The 25,837-nt window shown below is 41.6% G+C and overlaps 1 protein-coding gene across 4 annotated transcripts in view; it reads right to left on the minus strand.

Moving 5' to 3' along the window:
* esrrb (estrogen-related receptor beta) overlaps positions 1 to 25,527 on the minus strand; it is a 45,445-nt gene extending 19,918 nt beyond the window's left edge. Inside the window, exons 1-4 of one of the 4 annotated variants that reach the window (XM_073482757.1) lie at positions 25,088 to 25,527; positions 17,523 to 17,591; positions 7,238 to 7,647; positions 1,154 to 1,279 (exon numbers count right to left, since the gene is read on the minus strand). In XM_073482757.1, coding sequence (XP_073338858.1) covers positions 1,154 to 1,279; positions 7,238 to 7,634 — 523 coding nt within the window. In that variant the 5' untranslated portion in view covers positions 7,635 to 7,647; positions 17,523 to 17,591; positions 25,088 to 25,527. The remainder of the gene's footprint in view (positions 1 to 1,153; positions 1,280 to 7,237; positions 7,648 to 17,522; positions 17,592 to 25,087) is intronic. The other 3 variants (XM_073482760.1, XM_073482759.1, XM_073482756.1) reach the window with 3 other exon arrangements.
* Positions 25,528 to 25,837: the final 310 nt, after the last annotated feature.

Below are 25,837 nucleotides of genomic sequence, written 5' to 3' on the forward strand. Positions count from 1 at the left end.
CTTTCTGGCACTGAGGTTTTATCTGGCTGCATGCAGTCCAGGGGATTCTGTTACTGTGTGGAGATCCATACGGGCAATGACTCTGGCTTCAGGTGGCAACTGGATATATATGCATCCATAAATCCCACTATCCAATGAATAGTGGGAGGAATAATGGTGGGTTATATATATTTATTGTACAGAGTTTGACGAAGGACCTAAAAATGGAAGTTTTCACAGAATCCCATTTATCAGAGCTTCTTTCTGGCAGAGTATTTATACCACTGTATAACCATAAGGGACAATCATACTTTGCACAACACAAGTGCTACCTGACCCATACTCATCAGCACTTGAGGAAAACACGTTTCCTCAGAGTCCCTGAGCTGCTCCCAGAGGAGGCTTGAATAAATATAACACCGCCACTTCACCCCCAAGCCACATATCTTTCATTATTCATTTTGTCTGGAGCAACCAACAAGTGAGAAAGAGAGAGGCAAGTGAGAACGCATCCACTAATGCAATGGGGTAAAGGGAGAAGGGATAGGTGTCTCCCCCCGGAAGAGCAGCCAAGCCTCAGGGTCTCAGGGGGCTGAGTCAGTGGCCAAAGGGAGGGGGGTAGAAACCCGGCCAGACAAATCCATCGGAAGCATGTTTAATTGTCACTGAATTCCCTGCTGGCGTGACTTTAAAAAAAACCATCCACAGGAAGAGAGCTGAGATGTTCGGAAAACATTTAGTGGATCAATATGCCGGGGAGAGCTGAGACTGTGCCGAGTGTGTGCTCAGGGACCTGGCCTGAGCCTTTCCAGGCGGAATACTGTTACATTTCTATTACTCAGACGGCAGGATCAACCTATTCAGCATATTTCTGTCCCCAGCTCAACTGCACATTATTTACTGCTGTGTAGCAAGGGGGAGGACAGGGGGGCTGGGAACTGTTGTCTAGGGCCGACCAGTTGGACTGTAAGCATCTCTTACTCTGGGCTGGTAGATGAAAAATACTGAAGCGGTCTGGGACTTCAGTATGAGAACCAGTGTGTGATGCTATAATAATTTTCTATCATATCAATTGCACTTTCTTTATTTTTAGAATGTTATATGAAAGTTATAAACCAAAATACGTACAGTGTGTGATTCTGAGGGTGTAAGAATAATAAAAAAATTCTCTTACTCTTCTTACCTTCTTTGAGCATCCCCACTTTGAGGCATTTCATGAAGCGACAAGCCTGACATGATTTGCGTCTCCGTTTTGTGATCTCGCACTCGTTTGTGGCGGGACAGCTGTATTCTATGTTACCTGAGGAGAAGAAGAATGAGAGCAGGTTATCAATGACCAAACCACAGTTGATTGATTCATTATAATTCAAAACAAAATGTTTGTGGAGATATTCAAATATTGGGTAGAATATGAGGAGGAATCTGTTATTGTGAGACTATATATCATCTTTGATTTTGGATATCATTATAGTGTGATGTAACATAAGTGTCGTCTTTTCCTGGTTTTAAAGGCTGCATTACAGTAAAGAGATCACATTTTCTGAATTTACCAGACTACCATTATTCTGGCCCTACAATATCTGCAGGTATTTGGTCAAAAAAAGTTGTGAGATTTGGTGTTGTCACCCAGTCCTAGCATTTTCAAAGTGCTTTTGAAGAGATTTCAAAACATGACATACATATATATTGTGTATTGTGGCCATATATTGAGCCCTAGGTGGAAGCATGTCACAGGCACTAAAGAGAAACGAATGGTAAATTGGGTGCTGCCTCTGATACAGTGTGTACTCCGTGCTATCAGATGGTCTATAATAAATCATCTTTTGCCATCCAGGCATGGGCACTTGTTAATCACATGGATTCCTATAGAATCCATTTCTGTAGTGTGCAGGTGGTTCAGGTGTTCCCCCGCGAGAAACAGAACCTTCCAGCACTAGGGGCCACGGCAGGAGGAGAAGCTGGGGTAAGAGGTAACGAGTGAGGGTGTGGGGTGGAGGTAAAGCTACAATAGTCCTTGAGGAACCATCGGTAGACGCCACCCTGGTCCAACACTAAATTGGCCTCATTAATTCTGCGCGTGTCCCCTCCGGGCCCCGGGCGCAGGCCGTGTCCCCCTGTGCTCAGAGGGGCCTGCCACTGCCTCAATAGCAGGCTAGAGAGCCAGACATGCTGCCCCTGACCACTTTACATAATACTCCCACGGACCCAAACCTGTTGTTACCACTGTTGCCATTGTTGACTATTTACATAGTGTACAGGCAAGAGGCCTTATGCATTATTCAGCCGCAGCGTCTGATTCCAGGATGGAGCAATGAAAAAGAGTTTCACTGCTGCACAATAAAAGAGCCGGTTCTGCTCTACTCTAGCATTAGCAAAAGAAAGGGCAGGATATGTGAGGCAATTCCTCCGCTTCTGTCTGATTCCCTACATTTTACTGTATTCGGGGGGTTTTCAATAAAGGGTTTCAATATAATGGTCACTGCAGCCTAGGAATTTGAATCATGCTCGTTTTGAGCGGGCTTTCAGCTTTAAAGCTTTTGACATTGATATTTTTCTAAACTTTTCTTTTAACCTCGGGTTTATGTTATAGTATGTCAGTTCAGTGAAATAAAATGTAGTGTAGTAAAAAGAATTTAATCATTAGAATTACCTCAATATTTTTCCCTCATCCACTAAAATACATGTAAGTACGCAATATATCAGCAAATGCTCTTTGTTGAAACTACTACATACACACATACTGCGCAGAAACGCCTTTAACAGATGATGTATTTTAACAGACACACAGACACATTAGGATTGCATCCCGACATCCTGTAGCTGCTCCACAGCTCTGACCCTCACTCTTGCACATTTCTGTACAGGGAAACAGAAAGCTGTGTAATATTCCACCGGCGTTCTTCCACTAGCCCTCCAACATCCTTTGACAACTTATGCAATTATGTTAACATTATTGGACAGATCAAGTGGAGGGTCCCAAGATGTTATAAATAATTAGAAATTCCTCCTTATATCTGGGTTAGAAATCATTATGCTAATTTTCCTCATCTCTTTGGGATTGGGGTAAATAAAGGTGTGAGGAAAGCGGCTGATGAGCTCTGATTGTCTTTCCCTCTGTCTGTTTTGTCTGTTGTCATAGCAGAAACAGACCATAATAATCCTATCCATTTCCCATATGCTGGGAGGAGGCAATCAGTGCCACGCTGCGCTGGAATCAATTCATAGAGGTCTTTTTGGTTTGCGTTCCCATTATACACTAACCAATCAGCAAATTTCAGGGATGTAAAATACTAAATACATTAAAAAATCTGATCAAATCTTTGTTCACTTCATTATATCCTTACAAAAACACAACATATTCCCACATGTGCACGCTCTGTTGCAGGTTTGCTTGCACGGCGCAACCCGCCACAGTTGACCCTGTGTGTCCCCGAGGACGCTTTGTTTATAGGGGTATTTTTCTCCTCCTCCCCTCCCTCTCCTTTCTGAGGGGACACGTGCACAAACCACACCTGGTGGCTAACTAAGAGAGTTAGCCCTTTGATCACACACCCCAGAAACAAAAACAAACACACGCTCACGCACCGCCCTGTCCACCTGTCCTGTCAAGCCCTCTGTGCGTCTGATGTTCTGTCAGAGGGGGCTTCTCTCAGCTCAATGCGGAGAGAGGGGCGGATTAACTAATTCTTCATCTCTACATTTGGTTTCTATTTAGGAGAGGGAGGGTTTTAGTATCAGTATACATATAATAAGTCCCTATTCAAAACAGGACTCATTAGAGAGGACTTAATATTGAAGGCACAACAAAAGCTCCAGGATTGAAAAATTAAAACAGAACATTGGAACTTGCTCCCAAATTGATTTTAGGTCTTTTTAATACAAATGTAAACATTAGACAACAGCTACCTTTTTAACATCTGATGCTGATGGAAACTACAGTGGTGACAAGCCTTTAATTTCATTTTTTGTCATTTTGTTCAGTCATTATTATATCAAACACTTAATTTATAGTTTTTGAAAAATTAGGGATGCACGATATTTATTATCCTGATAAATTATTGGCCTGCTAGTGGAACATTTCTATAATCGGATTAATCTTAATTTTTGTTAACTAGATTGTGTTTTGAACAAACTTGTAATTGTTGAATAAAATGTCATTTTTGATATTCATGTTTATGCTCTAAGCTGTTTTACTTTGAAAAGAAGAGGCACTATAACTTTAAGATGATTAATGTCTTTATGTGTCTAAATTATATTGTTTGTAGCAACTGGAGAGAACAACATTAAGTAAGTAAAGGAACCATTACTTTACCGTGAACACTATTAAACAAAGTGTCACGTAAGTTGATTCTAGTAACGGTAGATTCAACATTGACTCAAAAGGGCGCATCTATTAAATATTTTACAGTAAGCTTGTCATTCAGAAATGATGCCTGGAAATCCTGGCCTGTAGAGTAATAGTACGGCCACTTACACTTTCAGAGATGAAGCATGCTGGCGGGAACCCCTTTAACCCGCGGGCCATGCTTGGGTTTATCTGTCTTTAGAGAGGTTATGGTATGGTTACCAATAACATTACAGACTGAAGGGAGAAGAAAAAGATTTCCCTCCTTCTTCTCTTGATAAGTATCTGTCTCAATCTATTTTATGGCTTTTCAGGACCCATGCCAGGGCACAGAGGGGAAAGTCAGGTCTTGTAAGTAAATTACAGTAAAATGGCAGGTATTTCTCATCAAAATCTAAACTGACTTTTACAGGCTTACTGTCAAGGTCTATTACTTCATATAAAAGGGGGCCACTGAGTTCAGTTGGTTTTCAAGCAATTTTACACTTGGGTTCAAAATGGGAAGAAAACACGGTTCAATAAGAGATTTATGTTTTTGATTGGTGGGGCACGTGAGGTGCAGGAATGGGGGGGTGATTAGGAAGCAATGAGAACAGGAGTATTTCTGGGATGGATGGAGATCCAGGTTGACATTAATTCGGGCCTGGCCTTGACTAATGTAACTATCTCCACGTAGGAGTTCAAGGGGCTTTTCACTGGATGAATAGGTGACAGAAGATGGATTTTCCATCCGCTTTTGTTGAAAAGGTAAGGGCATCAGCTGAAGAAGAGGGGGTCAGAGTGGGAAGTGAACCGAAGATGGTGTGGTACTCAGTGAATAAATGTCTGAATTTTTGTCAAAATATCTTAAAGACAACTACATTTAAAGATTATATACCATTACATTTAAAAACAACTACAAATTTCCTATCGAGAATTAGCCGCTGTATCACAAGATAATACACAAGGTGAGCACAAGGTGATAAAGAAACTGTCATGTACATGGTTAACATTAACTTAGCATGTTGTTTGCCCTAAGTGCTATAGAACAATGTGATAAAGCGCTGGAAAAGACAGCTCCTTTGTTTTCCTCTCATTAGAGAGGGCCGTCTCACACTCCACCCTTGACTGCCTCGTTATTCCTTTAATTAATCAGTTCTCATCAACGGCACCCTCTCATTCTTTCAAGGGCTCTACATCCCGCTATTTACTGCTTCCATTTTCCTCCAGCGATCCTGCATGTGTTTCTTTTATCATTTCAGAAGGATTTCACCTCCCCCAAAAAGTCCCTATGTCCTCCCTGCCTTCTCTGCCTGGGACCCCTGTCTGATTATTATGCCATTAAGCCTCTCCTCCTCTCCTCTGAAAGAGCAGCAGGGTCCCTCTCCAATCTAAAGAAGTCCTGGGTTTTTTTCCCCTCCTTTCCCTGAAATTACCCGGCGACGCGTGCCTGAGTTTCTAATTGGCATGCCCGTCCCTGGAGACGGCCCCCTCCCTTCTTCCTAATGAAAAGCCTCGGCCTTAATTACACTTTCCAAACGCTGATTGTTATTGACAAAACTCCTGTGGCTCGGACAAACGACGGCAGATTAGCTCCATTACAGGCAGCCCTCCAAGAAGAGAAAGAGAGGGATTTCAAATCGACAATGCAAAGTGAGGGGGGAAAAAAGAGGGGCTTTCAATTTTTTTTTCTCCATGTACCTTTCTCTTAATTGTTTGGGCCATTGCTCCACTTAAGACGTCTCTTTCTTCCCCGATGCCTCTTTTCTGTTCCATTGTGTTGCCGTCAGTGTACTTTTAGTGAGGGGACAAAAGCCCAGTTATGTTACTTGGGAGAAAATGTTCATCTTTTGTCAATAGACAGGATTGCTGATGGCAGCATGGGTAAACAGGAGGATTTGGCCTAATGCTTTTGTTTGCCTGCAAAAGGTACATAGACTGACTAAAGCTGATAGGGCTGTATGGTCCAAAATCAACACCTATCATCCAGACAGACAGCCTGCTCTTCTGCAATCATTACTTGATGAAAATGTAGTGAAAGAATGGATAAAATATGTCAGACTCATTTGATTTAAATATCAGATTCCTATTTTTTTCCACTCTTACCCATCTCATTTCACCATACATTTGGATCATTTTACCTATTTCATCTATTTTTCCTCCACTGCATGTATTGCACTACTAAGCCGGCAGAGCTTAGACCTGGGCAGCTGTGCCTGTTGTGCAGATTTTTTTTTCCAGGCTCAACAATATCTCCGTCTTCCTGATTAATCTGGAGCAGAGCGCAGAGTTTCGCAGTGGGGGGCCTTTCATTGCCTCTCTAATGAGAAGCTGTGATACATCATGCCTCGCAGATAGCCAATCGCACCCTCGTCCCCAGGCTCGCACACACAAACACAAAACAGGATAGGAATAATAAAGCACATTCTCTGAACCCCCCCAGGCATCTGGGCAAACACTGCCCCCCCCCCCAACTGCACCAAATCTGACCTCTGAGTGATGATGTCATGTCCACCATACACCACCAACCATGACAGATGATGTAATCATACCTACACTATTCTGTCACGTCCAAATTTTCTTTGTTTCTCTTTTTTCTAAAAGCCTGTACAATCAACATTTTTAAAATACAGTTATTTGATAATCAATAAGTGTGCATGTTTTTTATTGTTATCCTACAGTAGTCAGGTATTGTATGCTGTAATGATATCAAAAACAAAGATTTTTTTATGGCGGTTGCTGGTCTCAGGAGGAAGGGAAAACATCTTCCACACTCCAGTGATTTTTTTTACATAGTAAATCGCTTGGACTGAGTATGTTTCAGTGTTGTTGTAAGGCCAAAGGTGTCTTGTATGGCGGGTGTGATGCGGCGTCATGGGATGAAATAACTTGTACTGAGTGTTTGTTGGGGGGAGGTGAGAGGAGAAAAAATACCTTGTATTGTCCTTTTAAAAAAGGCTTTGCAGGCCTCACAAGAGGCCACCCCATAGTGATACCCCGAGGCTATATCTCCACAGACCAGGCACAGCCTCTTGGGGAGGGAGTTCAACATGTATTCGCACTTTATGGACGAGTCCTCCATGATGGTGCTGGAGCAGTCGTCGTAGCGCTTGCGGCAGGTGCCGGCCCCAAGCCCGCTGGGGGTGAACATAGGTGGAGAGTCCAGGCCGTTGGAGTGGCTGTTCATGGCGCTGACATAGCCACCGCTTGCGTCTGAGTTGCCGCTTGGGCTGTGGTGGCTGACCGTGTCGATGACCGAGGAGGGACTGGACGGCTCTGTCTTGATGTAGGACCCACAACTAGAAGGTAGGTGCCGGTCATCAGCGGCCATTCTATTCAGCAGCCTGGGGGAGGTATGGAGGGGGGAGAGTTGGGGAGAGGGGGTTGATGGGAAAGGGAGGAGGAGAAGAAGAAAATGATTAGCAGAAGTTTTTATAGAAGTAATAATGCAGAAAAAAGATGCTTGGGGCATTTTATAATTATCAAATTCCCAGTGAAGTTTACTGTTCCAGTGCACTGATGTCATTTTAGACAATAAAGTTTATTGTTAAACTAAAATTTGTAAGTGTTTGATAAGCAGGCTGATGATAAGTGGATGATTATCCCACAGTGTACACTTGCTTATCTATTGATTTCTACTGTATAAGTGTTAAAAAATAACAATATTTCACATTCATATCAAGTTTCAGGACATAATAATGTTTTAATTATAATAGAGCGTTTGTTCAACCAAAAAACCCTTTTGTTTTCATTCGGTTAAGGGTTATTGTAACTGATAATAATTATTATTTTAACTGTGTATTACTGTATACCATGATACCGTGATTATTTTCTGAGATAGTTATCATGCTGTGAAAATCTCTTACCATTGCAACCCTACAGTAGCCTACACAGTTTGTGCTCTCCTAGAGGAGATAAACAACTAATAAAAAAAAGATGTGTTTCTGAATATTAACATGCCATTTCTATATGTAGAATAAGAGGCAGAAAACATAGGAGATGAGATATTCGGTGGATTTCATATAGTAATTTAGTAGCCAAACATTTAAACGTACTGCATATTGACTTTTGTCACATCTGTTTTTTAAAGACTTTCCAATAGTCAGTTCTCTGTACGACAGCGTGTCCTAACCTTCCCTATAAACCAGTCAACCAGAGGGAGGATCTTAAGTGCTTCATTAGCCACACACCACGGCAAAGCGCTCAGTGTACAAATATACACAACTACAACACACACACAGGTGCACACACATGCCCACACAATATAAACACACCACAGACAGAAAGAAAGTGAAAGAGAGATAGAAAGAGGGCGAGAGAGAGCACTCAACTTAACACGCAAGTGCACACACACACACACACACACACAAAGAGAGCACATCGAGTCAGGAGTATCTCCATAGTTTAGAGAGCAGAGTGGACCTTGGCTTGTCTCCTTGAGTCAGCAGTCAACCAAAAGGAAACATGATGGCAAGATATTGACTTTTTCACTGTCTGCCTAATAACTGTATTTTGGAGTACATGCAATATGATGCTGTAACGTGTGCAGACTAAAGTGCAGCCTTTTGGCTGTGGCCACAAAATGCACTCTGAAGCCTTCCCTGCCCATATAAATCTATTTCAGTCCCGCTCTATAACCTTTAGCTTGAAATTGCACTGGGAGAACAACGGGAGGAAAAACTTAGCCTTGGCATGTTCGACTCATTTTTTGGTCGGCAGAACGGAGTGAACTATTCTGGTGGAGGACTGGTGGAGGAGATGGATAACTCAATGTATTGGGGATGCAGTGTAGACATAGTGACCTCTTAGGGTCAAGGCGAGGTCACACACTTACATACACACACACCTTTTTTGCATTAGGTACCACGGAGGGGGGTGAGAGGTCACCTGCACTTGCCTGCATTAACAAAATTGAGCCTTGCATGGCTTATGCAAATTCAGACACAGGGGCTCCTAGTGAGTGGCAGCTAGACAGCCCAAGTTGTGCCTTAGCACATTAGTTCCATTAGCATATTGCCAACTAATGGTAATGTTTACATATTTGACATGTCAGTTTACCATCAGCGCGAGGAGGGGGGTGGGGGTTTTCCCCTATCTGCCTGATTGGACGATAGCTGTCTGTCTCACAGTGCTTCAGAGGAAACAGGAAACGAGAGGCCTCCGCTGTGTCCCCTACCGGTCGGCCGGACTGCCTCTTGCTCTCTGAGGCTGATTTAATTGTGAGGGTGGGGTGACGGAGGGGTTCAGGCCCACGGGTCAGTGGGTCAACCTTATTTTCTCACCCTGGCTTCCAGGGCCCGTGGAGATGGGGGTCAGCATGTCAAATTAAATCTCATTCCCAGGTTTCCCTCCCTGCTGTCATGTATATTCATCGGAGCTCCAGGTGCCTACCACTTCTGGAAATTCACAAAAAGGTTAACTGCTAAAATAAATAATAAAAAATGCCCCCTGTTAAAACCGTTGACCTTGTGGAATAAGCCCTTTGCCTGAGCACTCCTGGAATTCTTCTTGCAATATAAAGCCTTCGCTATATAAAACTGATACACAACTACCACTGTGCTGAAGAAAGCGCTGTCTAATTTAAAGTATTTCTTTCAGCTACTCTCAATTTAATCAATGAAAAAAATACATTTCATACTTTGCATTGGGGGCGGTTATTCAGATTTTCTGTTTTAAAAATGATCCACTTGTACTCTTAAACGCCCTTGCAGACAGAAATTGAAAAAGTGAATCCATTTCATGCCTTTCTTAAATAGAACTTGCCGCTCTTGATAATGAATGCAGATTGCATCCCCATAAATTAATGCACGGCTCTGTGTTCATCTGCTTTATGTTCTCTGTTTCAGATGGATATGTGCACCTGTGCGATAGGGCACCTGCACTTGGCTTATTAAAGGCTATATATTAAAACGCAGGCGCACAAGATGGCTCCATTTAGCTTTTATTTCACAAATTCAGAGTAAGCTTAACCCCGGTTCAAAGGCCATCTTCAGGGTGACACTTAGCATAATTGCATAAGTGTCTTAACTGTTTCCCCTCCAGCTCAATGTGGTCATTTATAATAAATGTTCTGGCTGGAATCCCCTTAACTCATTCTGCTATGACACATTATACCACTGCTATGCTTATGTTTTTAACAAGCCTGCATATATTGATTAATGATACTAAGGGAATACTAACCACTTGAACCTGGCGTATTAATCAAACAGTCTAAAATATTTCTATAAATATTAGTAATCTCTAATGGGACAGGTCCAATTTAAATCTATAAATACCATTGTATGGGGAAAATGAATTATGAACATTAAATAGTTTGACAGCAGCAATAGTTGTAATAAATAATTCAGTATGTGGGGCAGGTGCTAATTAGCTTGTGTGCTACACAGACAGAGCAGACAGGAAAGGGTTTGCTGGACTAGCTGAGGCTTGATGCTATAAAATCTATAGTTCTGTCTTACTTCCTTCCTCAAGGTAAGAGCATTTCAAATTCTGCTGCCTGGCTGCCCAAAGGAGCAGTGCTCGTCTAAGATACACTATCTCTCCCTCTCTCCTTTTCTCTCTCTGTTCCTCCTCCTTTTGTTCCCTTTGTACCGATCAAAATTCATGCTGAGTAGTGGGTTATGGGCCCGCAAACGCACACTGCGCAGTTTGGTTTTAATCTGATTCCACCTGGCCCCCCTAACAGCATTTCAGATCCCTAATATCATTCCACTGGTGCTGCTGTGACCAGGATTAGCTGGCCTAATGATCTGGCAGCTCGTCTTGCACTCGCTGTTCCTCCACTTCCGAGAGGGGAACCGAGGAGCGCTCATTCTCTCACTTCCCTCGCCTGCAAGCGACACTCTGAACACTGGATGACACTGTCGTAAGAACGCAGTACATTCGGGATCTAATTGAGCCAATTTGTAAGTATTCCTGCTGAGAGCTTCCTGCTCACTTCAGGAAGATACTGACATCCTCCGCTGTTCTCTGGGTGACTACAGCTCTCTTCCTGTTTCATGTGTAAATCACAAGCACAGACCCGTGCTAGGGGCTCAACTTAAACAGTGAGTAAATTCTTGATGTCCTTTTCACTCTCAAGGCCAAAAACACAATTTTATAACATTTGCTAACCTCATCCCAGAGTGTCACATCCTTGCTACCTGATCAGACTGGGTAGGTGGATGGGAAGGGGTGGGTGGGGGAGGTGGGAGTTGACATCTGCAGGCAGGGTGATGGTAATATCAGATGCCCCGGTAGGGGCAGATCTGTCTGGATGGCCCCAGGCGATGTGGCCTGATAAGCCACTGGCCCCAGAGTCAGCGCTGGTAGGACGAACTCAATTAGCTCCTGACAGACCTCCTCTCAGCCTCCCCGCCACAGCCAGAACCCACTGGCAGCTGCCACGCTGACCTCTCCTCCAGGGGCCACTGCCACCTCTTACCGCTCCAACAAACAGCCAGGGATTCATTTTTGGGAGAGCGGACACCGTGCTGCAATTCTGCACAGCCCAACTTAAAGTCATAGAAATACATGCAGCAGTTTATGCCACCAAGGGTGCTCGCTCGGTGTGTGTTCTCACAGGGGAAAATGTAAATGAAAAAGGACTTGGGGCTCAGGGAGGGGTTGAGGGTGGCCCTTGGGAGAGAAGAAGGGGAATGGAGATTCCAAAACACACTTAGTTGAAATATGGAGGACGCCTTTCTGTCTAACTGGCTCCAGGTTAATGACCACCAGGGGAATAAGGGGCTAAAAGACTCTTGGGGCGACGTGTGTCTGTGCTTATGTGCTCATTGGTCTGAGTGTGTGTTTGTGTTGCAGGCAGAATATGAAAGATGGAAATATGGCAGGAAGGGAGGGGGGAGTTGGTTGACGGCTGTGGTTTGGTTGGAGGCGAGCCCGGCGCTCCATAGGGACCCATTCTAATCTATGAGGGAGAGGCCCCTAATTTTGGAGTTTCTCATTCATTAGTCCTACTCCGGCTGAGGGAGGAGGTGGACCTGAAGGGAGGGGAGGGGCCTCTTTATTAACGGATATGCCAGACACTCAGGAGAAGCTGACAGAGATTTATGATGCGCAGATCTATGGAGGCAAACAAAAGGGAAGTCGAGGAGACCGAAAAACAGGAAAAGACAAAGTAAGCGATACATGAGGGGAAGGGAGAAAAGAGACAGAGAGAGAGCTGTGTTTATCGTACCGATGGAGAGCGAGGGCCCCGGATCAATAGTCCGTAGGCTAGGGGCTCGTGCAGGGTTACCACTGGGGGGGAGGGGGGGTGCTGCTCTGTGGCCTGGGCAATTAAGTTTTTCAGTCTCCAGCAGAGGATTATATTTAGCTGCTCCACAGCGATGTCATTGTAGTCTTTATAAAGCCATGAGCTCACTCCACTACGACAACATGAGCCCCATGCTCCAGCGGCACCACAAGATAGTGCTGGCCAAGAAGCAGATCACATCTATTGATCCCCCCCGCTTGCTCCTTCCTGTTCTAGAGATGCTGCTGGCAGGAAAGAGAGGGCCTCTTGTGATACAGGCGCTGCTGTTTGTCTGACGTAAACTGTCTGGGCCGCACTGGGCAGATCTAGTTCTTATAAGGGGCTGAGTTCAGGATATGGCTAGTGATGGAGCTGCTGTCAGTGGAGGATGTGAGAGAGTTGTCGGTCGTCTAAACTTCCCTTTACGGAGAGCAAAGAGTTAACAGTTGTCTGTGCGGACCCAGCGGGGGTGCTCCCTGCAGAATTGGACAGCTCATCATACTGTGTGTGAAAAAGAAGTTCAATGATAAGTCTAGCCGGCCGCACAGCACATTTGGGATCAAATTTCTAATTCTGCCTTTTCATTAGAAAAGATTAGTTTCCATTACACCCATTATGTGGCATGGCCATGGTATAATTTAACAACATAAATTTACAATGGCTCATGATAAGGAGAAAAAGTAATTATAGTCCACTACTGGCAAAAATCACCCTTAAAAACAGTTTCTGATTATCGACGTTTAGTATATTAAAAGTCTCCTTCAAAGACTGGTGTGGTTAATGACATCAGACACAACCTGGTGTTGTGTGATACATTGCTGATACACTGACGCCAATATCACAACATGCTCTCCTGCAATGCTTCATGCTTTCAGTCTAAATTAGATCTGCAACAATTAAACTGGCTGTCGACTACTACATTAATCGGCAACTGTTCTGATAATCAATTAATCAGTTCGAGTATTTTTCTAAAAAAAAAAGTGAAAGTCATCTCGGCCTTTGGAAAACAGTGGTTGACATTTTTCACCATTTTCTGACATTTACAGATCAAACAACTAATTGATTAATCGAGGAATTAATCAACAGATTAGTTACAAATAAAAATAATCATCACTGCAGCTGTACTCATATCTTTTTAACATTTAAATGATGGAACACATTACTTACACAATGTTTCATCTTGTTGGGCTGTAAAACTGTAATACATAAAAGTAAATACACTGTATATTTGATTTTTTTTTTTTTTTTCACATTTTAGTGGAACAGTATGTTTTCCTCTTCAGATACACAGTTGCTGTCAGGTAGCCTATTGTAAATTAGAGTTCTGCAAGGTATCCTTTATCACTGAATCTCTTGCATCATGAAGCAATCTTTAACATATCATGACAGTATATCATGAGTTCTCACCCAGTCATAAACAGTGATTTTCCGTGTGTGACATGATAATAAAATGAATCAAATTCAAAGAAAATGATTTAGTATGACCAAAATTTCTGCACTCTTGTAAAGAAAGTTAAAAAACAAAAAAACTTGGTGAAATAACTGACCTGCTCAGGCTAATATTGCAGGAGCGAGTCATAAAAAAATCTGTTTTATGTTACAAAAGGCTAGCTTTTGTTTAACTGCCATAAATTATGTGGAAAGCCAGCAGATATCAACCACAGCACACCTCTCACGTACTCTCAGCGGGAGTTCCTTATGTAAAATAAAGAGGGGGGATTATAAAATATGAATGATGGAAACTTGAACAAAAAAAAAAATGAAATGAGTGTAAGTCATGATCACTGTCCAGATATTTGTGGAACAATCTGTCAGAGAAAAGATATCAAAGAGGCTGGTTAATTTGATCAGAAAGGTGAAGGGTATTTCTGATTGTGTTGCAAGTTTCTTTGCAATGTGTGTGTCACAAACAGAAAGACATATTATTATAAAGGGTTAAGGCTATTTAACACAGTCCAGTGTAAATCACAGGTTTAGACACAGTGACTGTGCGTACAGGAGGACAGAGGCATAGAGCCATGCATGAAATTACTTCATTAATCTTCTTCTGATAGGCCGTCCTTGTTTAGGGGGGAACTCTACCTGCTTAAAACAAAGAGCCCACCCTGCCTCTCTCATAAATTGTCCTCTTCATAAAAAGAAGAGCCAAATATAAAGATACAAATGTACATGCATACACACAAGAGAGCAGGCCAGAATTATCAGGTTTATCAGGTTCCCAGGATCATTTAAATACAATCAGATGTGTAAATGTGTCATCACCATGGCACAAAGTCAAGATTAAAACAACATTTATTATACAACGTGATCATGTCAAAAATCTTACTTGATTTCTCACATTTCAATTGTCTTTTGTGGCGCACAGTTCAAACAGTTCCAAGCTGAATTGATGCTGCTCGAAACACTATTGCTATGACTGTCTGCCACAGCAGCAGACATAGTCATAGCAATAGCCTCTAGCTTTTTACAGGCTCATCTCTACCAGCTGCCACACATTCCCCATAAATAGTGCTGGTAATAAAAAGGCGGGTGGGCCTAACTGATTTATACGGTGGTGTCCACCACCACACCATTCAGGAATAATTAAACTTTGGGGATACTTCCTGAATTAATGTGTTTCCTTCAGGGGGCAATCTAAACACGCATTTCAGCGTTCACCACGTCTGGTGTCGCCGCACGTAACGGGAGGGAGGGAGTCTCCAAGTGGCAGGTTCAACAACCAGCCACTCAATGTGACCATTGGATTGCACTTAGCGCTGTAGGGGTAGTCTCATAAGGAGGCATTTTAATGTGAACATGTTTTGTGACCAACAGGCAAATATTAACAAACGAACACAGTTTGTTAATAATAGAATCTGTTAGTTATGAGATTAAATTAGTGTCTTATAAGCTAAAGTTTTGTGTGAAGAGACAGAAACTAACCTGATAATCAGACTGAACTGCTGTGATTTCATATTTGAATCACTGATAAGATTTGAACCAGACTAAGTCAAAACAGAAAAGGAAAACAGTGATTCTGGGTTCATGTTTTAAGATTTATATTCTATAAGAGCATTGCTAATTTTGTGTGAGACCGCGAGGAATTCAAAGGCCTTTACAAAACAGATTATTTTTTCACACTATCACATATCTATTATTTATGATAAGTTTTGTTGACAATCCAGTTGTGATTGCTAAAAACAGGATTTTGCAGACTGTGTTTTAGCATAATTTAAATGAAAGGTTTTTGTTATTTCTGTAATATGAACGATAACAGAAACAAATACGTCAATAGGAATTCCTGTTCAGTACAGATAAACTAGGCCTATAGTGGCTGGCTATTTACACACTGCCATGTCAGTGGCTGATTATTGGTCACATCTACTTCCCTTGGGCAAATCAGAGTGAGAGATAGTGGTACTCTGGTACTCTCTCAAAGACACACCCATAACATAGCTTCTGTAAGTTTGCAAACTGCATCAAACTTTTTATATTAACAGCTGATGATGATACGAAACACAGATTTCCTTCAAATAACAGACCGTGTATTTTAACATATGAGCCTGAAACATTTTATCACAGCTTTCCAAAGAGCGCTGAGGGAGAAAAAAAAAGGGCTTAGTCTAAAAGCTGTAACGTAGAGAGCCATGTAGAGAAGACTAGGTGAAGCTGTCAGAGGGAATCAGAGCTGCTACTGTGACGGACGGTTTCAATATTGATTTCATAAATAAACAAAGCTAAGCATCGATCCTAATGTTATTTTGCATTTCAATTACTGCTCCGAAACATAACCTTCAAACAACTCGCCGTTCAATACCAATAGCCTTCACTGATAAACACCCATATAGTTACCCACCTTACATCACATTTTCTTACCAAGTGTGAATTAGTGGGCCTGGAGTTTTCCCTCCACTGCATTTAGAACAGAGTGGCTTAAAAGCAGCAGCGTTTTAGTGCGCATTCATATCTACAGGGATGCATGTAACACAATATTAACGGAGAGAACCATACGAAACATGGCAAACAGAAAACTTTCTTGTAACTAATTTACCACTCCACCGTTTTCATTATTTTTCCCTCCACCTCTTTCCGTGACTCAGTTATTCTTCTCAACTTCCGTTTTCTAGATGGTGTGTGTGTGTGTGTGTGTGCGTGTGTACATGCATGCGTGTATATGTGCGTAAATGAGGAGGAGCCCTTCAATGTTGGAGCAACAGGAAAGAAGTGCTGACGCACCGTGTCAGTGATAGCACTCTGCTGCCACAAGGGCATGAGAGCCCACGTAGGCTAGCATTATCCTTCTAGACTAATGGAGCTGGTTATTTTTAAACAGATTCTCACACTGCGGTGGAGGTGTCCAAGGTTACAATGGATGAGAAAATCAGGAGGGACGCGTGCAGTGACGGTTGGTGGTTTCTGTGCGGGTGGGTGTTGTAGCCAAAGAGGCATGGAAGCTAATCAGTGACAGGTGTAAAGGTTCAACATGAGATGGGGTCTCAAGGGACTGCATGTCATAATAACCTTCCATAATTGAACAATATTATCAAAAGATATTCAATATAATTCAATACTTTCTGCAATGAGATTCATGACATGTTGGTTGTTATGAAAGAGAAAGTTAATTTGTAAAATGACATTTTTTGTGCATTATATTAAATAGAGAGCTCAGGAACCCAGATGAATAAATATAAAAAATAAAGACATAGTTTCAGAACAAGTCTTGATATTGCATGCTTTTCTTACTCTTAATTCCCCAATGGATTGCCTGGGGAATAAAGCACCACTACAAATAAATGGGAGTGTTTAATGTAGAAGCTTAAAAGCCAGCCTAAGCGCTAACAAGTATGAACCCGAATACCTCTGAAGCTACAGAACAGTGAACATCCAGAGAGTGTCAATACACTCTGCATCCCCATTTGGCCTGGAGAGGGACAACATGCTCCACCCTCCCCCCGCTCAGCCTGAGCTGAGTGACATATTTACAGTGAAAGTAATGATACTAGATACCAGAAATGAGAGGGCTCCAGCGTGGCCAGTGGACTCAGGAATCTCTCTAATGAATTGGACAACAAAGCCCTGTTGGTACAAGGAAGAAGTATTTAGAATTGGGCGACAAACTGAATTTTAAAACATGAGATTTTCTTTAAGAGGATCATATCCCAACACCTCCTAAAAGCTCTGGGAGATGAGGAGGGTGGGAGTGGGACAGGTGGGTCTGGCTGAACGCTGCGGCTACAGAGGCCACCAGCTCCTGGCTCGTAGCGGGGTGGCCATTCTCGGCCAGGAGCCTCTTCTGGTAATGTATTCTGAAACCAAATTACCGTAAGCTGATCCCATCTGGATAGTGTCTGTGCACGGCTGCTTTGGTTACCCACCACTGCCTCTAGCCTGTGATAGCATCTCCATGAAGACAGCAAAAATCTGATTAACCCAATAACAATGAAACACTTGGTCAAAGAGCAAAGAGCTTTTAACTTAAGATACACTAATGCAATTCCCTCGCCTTGTTTTCTGAAACCTAATAAGAATCAAGCGGACGGACTGCTACAGATGGGTGTTTGCAGGCTCTAATGCAGCAAGCTGGGAATGAAGTCAAATAAATTGAAATCTAATTCATCATTGTGTGCTAACTTCTTTCTGCTTCTCTAAAAAAATACATTAAAAAGCTCTTATTTCATGAAGGGAAATTGGATAGCCTTGTTAGTTTATAGCAGTGGCTCTGCCAGGGCTTAAGGAAAGCGAGGGTGTTGATGGAACGTTTAGAAGCAGAGAGAAGTCACATCTCAATTCACTGCCGCTCAGACTGTGTGTGTGTTTTCTAGTAAGCACGAGGAACTCAGACTGAAAATCCTCAGCGCTGGATGACTTCTGAGTGGCGCGAACTGCTACTGCAACACAAGATCAACAACAAACTGGTCAGACCAGTACAATAAATGACTCATCTCACTGCACGAGTCAAGGGGTATTTAGACTCAAACAAGTCAAGCAAAAGTGAAAAACAAGACGAGTGCAACGGGCTTCATAGAGAATGAAACTTTCAGTAAAACCTGTGCTATCAAAATACTTAGTCATAGCGCTCACATTTTAAATATCTCCAAATGTGCAAACAGATAAGAGAGCGAAAACTCTGTTTCCATCTAATTCCCACTCAGTGGCAATGCCCTCGGGTCAAGCTATAGAGTGTATTACTACAGTGATTCCACAACAGTGCTGCGCTAATTACATGGAGCACATACGTCCCACTAATCCTCTCACCCAAGCATCACGGCCACATACAGCCCACAGTGAGGGGCTGCGAATACCGCTGCACAATTAGCAGCAGAGAGCCACTGCTGGAGCAAAATAAAACAGCATCACACTCAGGCCAAGGCTGGAGAGATCCCACAAATAACTGACTGTTGGTAGGCGGACATGTAATCAGGAAAATGGTAATTTACTGTCATCAATTCTACATGATGCTGTGACAGATTTTTAGCTTATTAAAAACTATTATTACATCCTCAAAAGTCATTTCTCAACACATCTACTGTAAGTCACTGAGGTTTCTACATCAAACACCTGTTCACAGCTCAGCTTTTTCAGAGTAAATGCTCTTTTCACTGTTATTTTAAATGTTACATATATCCACATGAATGAAATATTATAAACATGGCATACAAAAATGTAACTGCTTTCTTGTGTCAAAGTGACATAAGATATCAATTTTTTTTTCTTTTATTGTACACAAATTTCAAATCAGTGCACACCATATCTAAATCTCTGATGATATTGTATGCTTTAGAAAAAACAAACATAAACATTAGTTGTATTATATTACTGAAAAATATTTTGTATTCATATTTAAGAACGTCTTATTTTATGTTTACTAAATTAAATTCACAATTGGAGTGCGATTATAAATACATTTCTGAATTTTGCCAGATTACCTGAAAGGAGACAAAGTCAAATAAATTCAACTGAAAGAACATTTTAAACAAATGATTTCAAACAATAACTGAAAATGTTAACTGTTTTCATGTTTAATGTTTCTCTTTATTGCAATTAGTATGTTTCAAAATGTGTTGGAAGGTGCATCTGTAGGGAAAATAATTTGAAAAATGGAAAACATCTCCTTAGATTTTAGGATAACTATATATTAACATTTTTTGATATACATGTGGTGGTGTAAAGACCTGCTTAAAAAACTAAATACATATTGTAATAGTTTTACCCTACAATACTTCCAGGGTTTACTACAATGAAAAATATAAAATTACAAGTATATTGCCTGATGTGATACAGAATTACCCACTCTGTTACTGCTGTTTGTGTCATTTTGTATTAAGGTGTATCTGAGAGGGAAGTGACATTTTATAATTCATCTTAGTGGAATAACACAGGAGACAATTGCTTGCATGTCTAAGATATCAACATTTTTTTTCTAGAATGGCTTTTCAGATTAGATGTTTGAAGCCTAAAGTAAAGAATATCTGTAAAGCAATAAACACTGACAGAAATCAGCTCTCTAACTTTACACTGAATTATCTTCTGTTAAGTATTTTCATTGCATGTGTAACATAAAAAAACTAAATTTTGGTATCATTAAATAATGTTCAGTGTAAGAAAAGTTACAAGACAACTCAATTTTGGCAGACAATAAGAATGCACAATTTAAATTAGACTGTTGTAGACATTTTTCAAGGACAGAATAAATTTAAATTTTAAGTAAATGCATAAATGTCAAAATACACTGAGGTGTGAGACGACTGTAACATGTAATTGAAATGTCTCAAAAACATCTAATTGGTCTTCCACAAATCACCACTTTTGCTTATATACTAGGTTAACAATAATTTCAACTGAAAATATTCTACAACATGTAATATAATAGACTGACATAAAAATTGTCTACAAATTAAAACAAAACTTTAAACAAGCCATATGTTTTAGTCTGTGTTTTTCATGCATTAACAGTGGTGTGTGTGAAGTAAATACATCAATATTGGACCATAAAATTGTTTCCAATAAAATTAAAACAACATTTTCTACAACTTAAGATATTTTTTTTGTATTTAATGTGTGATCTAAATTGATTTACAAAGTATAACTGTGGCAGGTCCTGTGAGCTCAGACTGTCCCAGCAACCAGGAGCTGTTAAGACAGCAGCTTGCCTTGCGTGCCGCTGGCTGGGACAGACCTGCCAGCTCACTGAGGTTACAGGGTCCTTTCATTCGTCTTTCTCTGGCTACAAATATTACAGTGTGTAATTTATCCCCTCCAATTCCACGGATTCACGCTAATCTCATCTCCTTAAAATATTATTTTCATTCTCCCTGGGCGGCCCGATCTAGGATCAAAGCCATCAGCAAACAACCTCCTAACCCGACCGGACAGGTACCCCCAAATTCTTTAGGAAAAACACACACTTTGCTGAGGGGCAAGCTAAATCAATCAGCCATGCTCTGAATGAAATTTATAAAGACTGGCAAACATGATGTGCGCACACAATAAATCTACACACACATACACAGTTGCACCTGCCCTGTTGCTCTATACTGTCAAGTCCTACGTGATTTAAGAGCCCTTAAAACAATGAACAGGAAAAAGTGCATGTTTAAGAGCGTGAGTAGGCGTGAGAGGGAAAGTGCTGCTAAAACAAGAAAAAGTTCAGTTCCTAGAGTAGTAGCGTTCAAGAAACAAAACTAGAGCAGACTGTGTTAAAAGAGTAAATGAGGATAAAAAGACAGACAGTGAAGAAACAAAACTGCATCACAACAGAGCGGTTAAAAGGAAAAAGTGAAAGAAGGAAATCAAGAAACAAGGTGCACCTACTGGTTATGATAGCTGAGAGGGTCTGGAAGACAAAGTTCTGAAATGTCCATCAGTCCAGTTTTAGCATTCCAGGAATGAGAAGAAGAGGAAAGAGAAAACAATTGAGACCCTGCTTCTTCCCCAAATGATAGCACAGCACCCTCAGAGACAACGCTGGCGAAAAAGCCCCTCCAGCACCGCTCCCCCCAGCCTGCACAGGTATGCTGGACTCTGATGGATTGAGTGGGCGCGTGTGTGCGTGAGCATGTGTGTGTTGTGTGTGTGTTTATGTATATATATGTGTGAGAGAGAGAAAGTGTCTGAGTGTATGTAAGTGAATGTGTGTGTGTGACAGAGAGGGAGAGAGGGAGAGAGTGAAGGGGGGAGGGACAGATAGACAAGAGAGGTAAAGGGGGGTGAGAGAGAGAGCGAGAGCGAGAGAGAGAGAGAGAAAGAGAAGCGCAGGCAGCAGCAGTGGGATGAGCGCTAAGATGGAGAGAGCATGAGAGCGCGAGCGAGAGGAATGACTCTTTCCATGGTCGGGATAGGGCTCTTTAAGACTCAAGGGCTTGATGAATATGGAACAGCTGCTGTTGGCTGGCTCCGAGGGGCAGGACTTAAAGCGACAGAGGGGCCGGCGGAGCACCGAGGAGGAGGGATCCAAACGCTCGCTCGCTCACTCGCACACTCTCCGTTATGCACAAGTGCAACACACACATACACGCACCACACACGGCTCGCACACACACAGACAAAACAACCTATCACATGAACAACAAAGATGTGACTAGGAGAACAGTCAACACACAAAGTTTTCATTTAAATTAGATAAGTTAGAAATTCTGGATGCTAAAATTCAAGCCTAATTGAAGATAATAAATAGAAGTATTAGTTTGTCTGTCTTGCATTTGTGGAATATTTAAGAAAAGCCTGATTTATTTATTTACTTCTGTGTTGTTTTTTAGAAAAAGGAACATTTATTGTATTTTTTGTATTTGTAAACAAAGTAAAGTAAAATCTTGACTTTTTTAAAATTTTTTTAATTTTTTTTACATTTTTTGATCTATCCTGGATTAATTTGAAAATAAAAGCATTTTGTCTCCACATTTTGTTTGCATGCTTGCATCAATATGCATTGCAATATCAAAGCTGAAAGAAAAGCCAAGGCAATCACACAACAGCAACAACAGAGAACTTTACCAAGCAGCTGACATTTCAGAACTTGACTATCCCAACAAAAAAAACGTACTGTAATCCACTCTGTGCATTTTCAAGATATCAAAATGCACCATTATATAACGCACCATAAAGTGACACCAGCCTAAACCACACTATAGAAGCTCCAGCAAGCAGTCGAGTGCATCTGCAGCACTTCACTTTCAAAAAGCAATAGCTTTCAAACCACTAAGGACAGTAAATGTATTTATTGAGCTGTGTCGCTAGCTCCATTTGCCGGTGTTACATGTGAGGTACCATTGTGAAACCTTTCACCACCTGTGAGAGATGATCTCAAGCCATAACTCATATTCTGGAAGCCCATCAGCTTCTAAAGCAGCGGAAAATCCAGCTCTGTCTTCTCTAACCCCAGCTTTAGAAGCGCCTGTGTTTCACTGTTGATCAAGCTCAGTAAGAATGCCGAGAATGCAGATACCATTTCACAGTCAGTGAGGGTCTCCATGTTACTGTATCCCCACATTATAAGAACAGAGCTTACCATGGCATCTTATTGGAGAAATGAGCAGTCCGACAATGGCTGACACTTGGCTGAGTCAAGCAGAAAGAAACAGCAGCTTGGGACACTTCTTTAACTCTCACAACTCTCTGACAACGGTCTTCAGCTACTTCAGTAAAAATAAGAGTGAGTGAGTGAGGAGGAGTCGAGAACTACCAGCAGATTCATGCAAAAAAAAAAGGTGTGTTAGGTCGCTCTGATGCTCTCCAGTTTTCTCTGCTGAACAGGAACAGTATAACCCTCGGAGAGGACTCCAGTTCCATTCATCGGCTCACGTTTCTATAATCAATGCAAAAACATCACGCAATCCCTATTGATCATCACAGGCCTATTGATGTGCAGCAATAGTGCCTCCACAGTGGCACAGATCACACAGCATCTGCTCCCTTTTTGTGACAAAAACAAACGACCAAATAAATGAAAATCCAATTAAGATTGATGCCAAATCAAACACCTGTCAGTTTAATTCCTTAAAGAGGAGTAAAATCACTATCAAAAACAGCTCTCAGACTTCAAGACACAGAACTAAATACGGGACAAAGAGCAAAATTAAACATATCTGTACACCTCACAAGGCACAGACAAGAGAGAATGTATACTTTTTTAAATACAATTTTAAATTAAAAAAATTCAGCTATTTATTCAAGTTGTCTCTCTCTCCAATCTATCTCATTTGGCATGTACAATCTTTTAAAATATTTCAAGGACAAAAGCTCAGCTAAAGAAACCAAAACTGAAACAACAAAATTGCAAATTCAGCATTATGTAAGTCAAAAGACCTACTTACTACTGGATAGATAATCACAAGAGAGGGTACCTCCTCACAACAGACACAGACAGCCACATTATCCTGCTATCTAACCTGTGTACTGTCTTTCATGTTGATAACTGCTTTCACTTGATAAATCACATTTCTGCCTATTCTCCTCTGGCCTCTCGAGGTTTTTCGACTGACACCACATAGACTTTTGTCATGCAGTGTGAGCTATGTAAGCCCTGCTGCTGCTATCGCTGCTTCTTATCAGCTCAGGTATGAAAAAAGTCAAGGCATGTGATAGTTGATTTGACAGGAAGGGATCTGATACAAATAAAGAATAGAGCTGCATTAGGCAAACACTCGATCACGCATGGCATGACAAAGTTAGTGGAGTATGACAACCGGGAGCAGGAATGCGTTGATTTATATAAAAAATTATCATTATTTTATTTATTTGTTTAGATGATTGATTGAGATTTTTTTTTTTAATGGCATCAGACATTTACATTTATTCACATTTGTTTACATGTACTGTATGTTTGGGTGGTGCAATAAAAAAACATTCTACAAGAAATTAACTTGAAGAAAACAATGAGCAGGACTCACATTACAGTCATTTTAGCAAACTAAGCAACTTTAAGCAGTGGAATGAATACTGTTTGGTTTGAAAGACTTACAATAATGAATCCATTAGTGGCATAAAATGCTGATGCATTAATTTGTTTTTCATGCAGCAGAACTTAAACATAACACCATAACAACTATTGCCAACATGAAGCTGCTCTGATCATTTTGTCTCAACCAACTTTCTAATTATTTAACACAAAATGTCAATAAAGTCTGGTGATGTAAACAAGTTTGACCCGGAAGAAAGCACCTCTTAAACAAACCTACTGTAGCATCCCTTAAACTACAATTTCGCAAGGAATTGGCAAATAAATCTGCATTTTGAGTTGCCTGCATTTAAAAACAGTTCACCCGGAATTTGTCTGGAAACAGCCAGGCAGCTAGGCCTTTTAAGTCGCCATATTTAACCTATTAATGCACACAGCAATATAATTCAGTGACCATTCCCAGAGGACAGGGTACAGTGCTGCACTGCACATGCCTCAATTAGCGCTAAAGCGCGTGCACACTGATGTCATTTACAGGAGCTACAGGTGCGTCGAAGCTACATTTAAATTAGCAACAATGTTTACACTCTTCAAAACAAAAACAGAAGAAAAATTGAAGAAGAAGAAGAAGAAGAAGAAGCAGAAGGAGATAGGATGATGAATGTGTAGTTTGCCTTACTTGGACAAGTCATGTCACATCCCGGGCTGAGCACAGCGCGCAGTAGACGTGCAGGCGGTGCAGGTGGTGCTGTCTCCAGGTTGTAGTGGTGGTGGTGTCTCCAGGTTGTAGTGGTGGTGTTGGTGGTGGTATGGCTCTGTGTGCCTGAGCGCGCCGTTTAACTGTCACACACCGCAGCTACACTATCAACTCCTCCTCCGGCGCGCTCCCTGTGGCTAAACCAAACACCTCCAGCAGCCCGGCAGCAGGACCCGGGTGAGCGCGGGGTCAAATGTGACTCAAGGATGAGGAAGAGGTGTGTGTACGAGGGAAATAAGTTACAAACCAAACGGTTTGGTTGTGTCTTGTGACTTTAACTAACACTTTGTGTCTGATAGCGCGTGTTAAACAAATAATTCAAAAATGACCCTGAATTTTGAGCGTTTAATTCGACCTTTGTTATTTTAGTCATACCTCGTGCTCGCGTGAATGTCTACAGCCACCAAACCCGGTAAGGAAACTGACTCATTTAAGGCAAGCGTGTCTGCCCATTTCCAGGTGTTTCAACCCCCCCCCCCCCTAAATTTGGTTAAAGCCCTAAAGTGTGGTTGCAGGTACATTTTCACCTGAGAAAACGGCAGGTGACAGCGGACCTGAAAACAGCAGTCGGTTGGTTTCCACAATTGATGAATAAGTAACAGGACAATAGCAGGGTTGCGTCTGTTGCAGAGCTCACACACGCTGTATCACATAACCCAGGTGTTTATAAAA

This window comes from Pagrus major, chromosome 16 (genome assembly GCF_040436345.1).
Source record: "Pagrus major chromosome 16, Pma_NU_1.0".
Classification (NCBI taxonomy): Eukaryota; Metazoa; Chordata; class Actinopteri; order Spariformes; family Sparidae; genus Pagrus; species Pagrus major.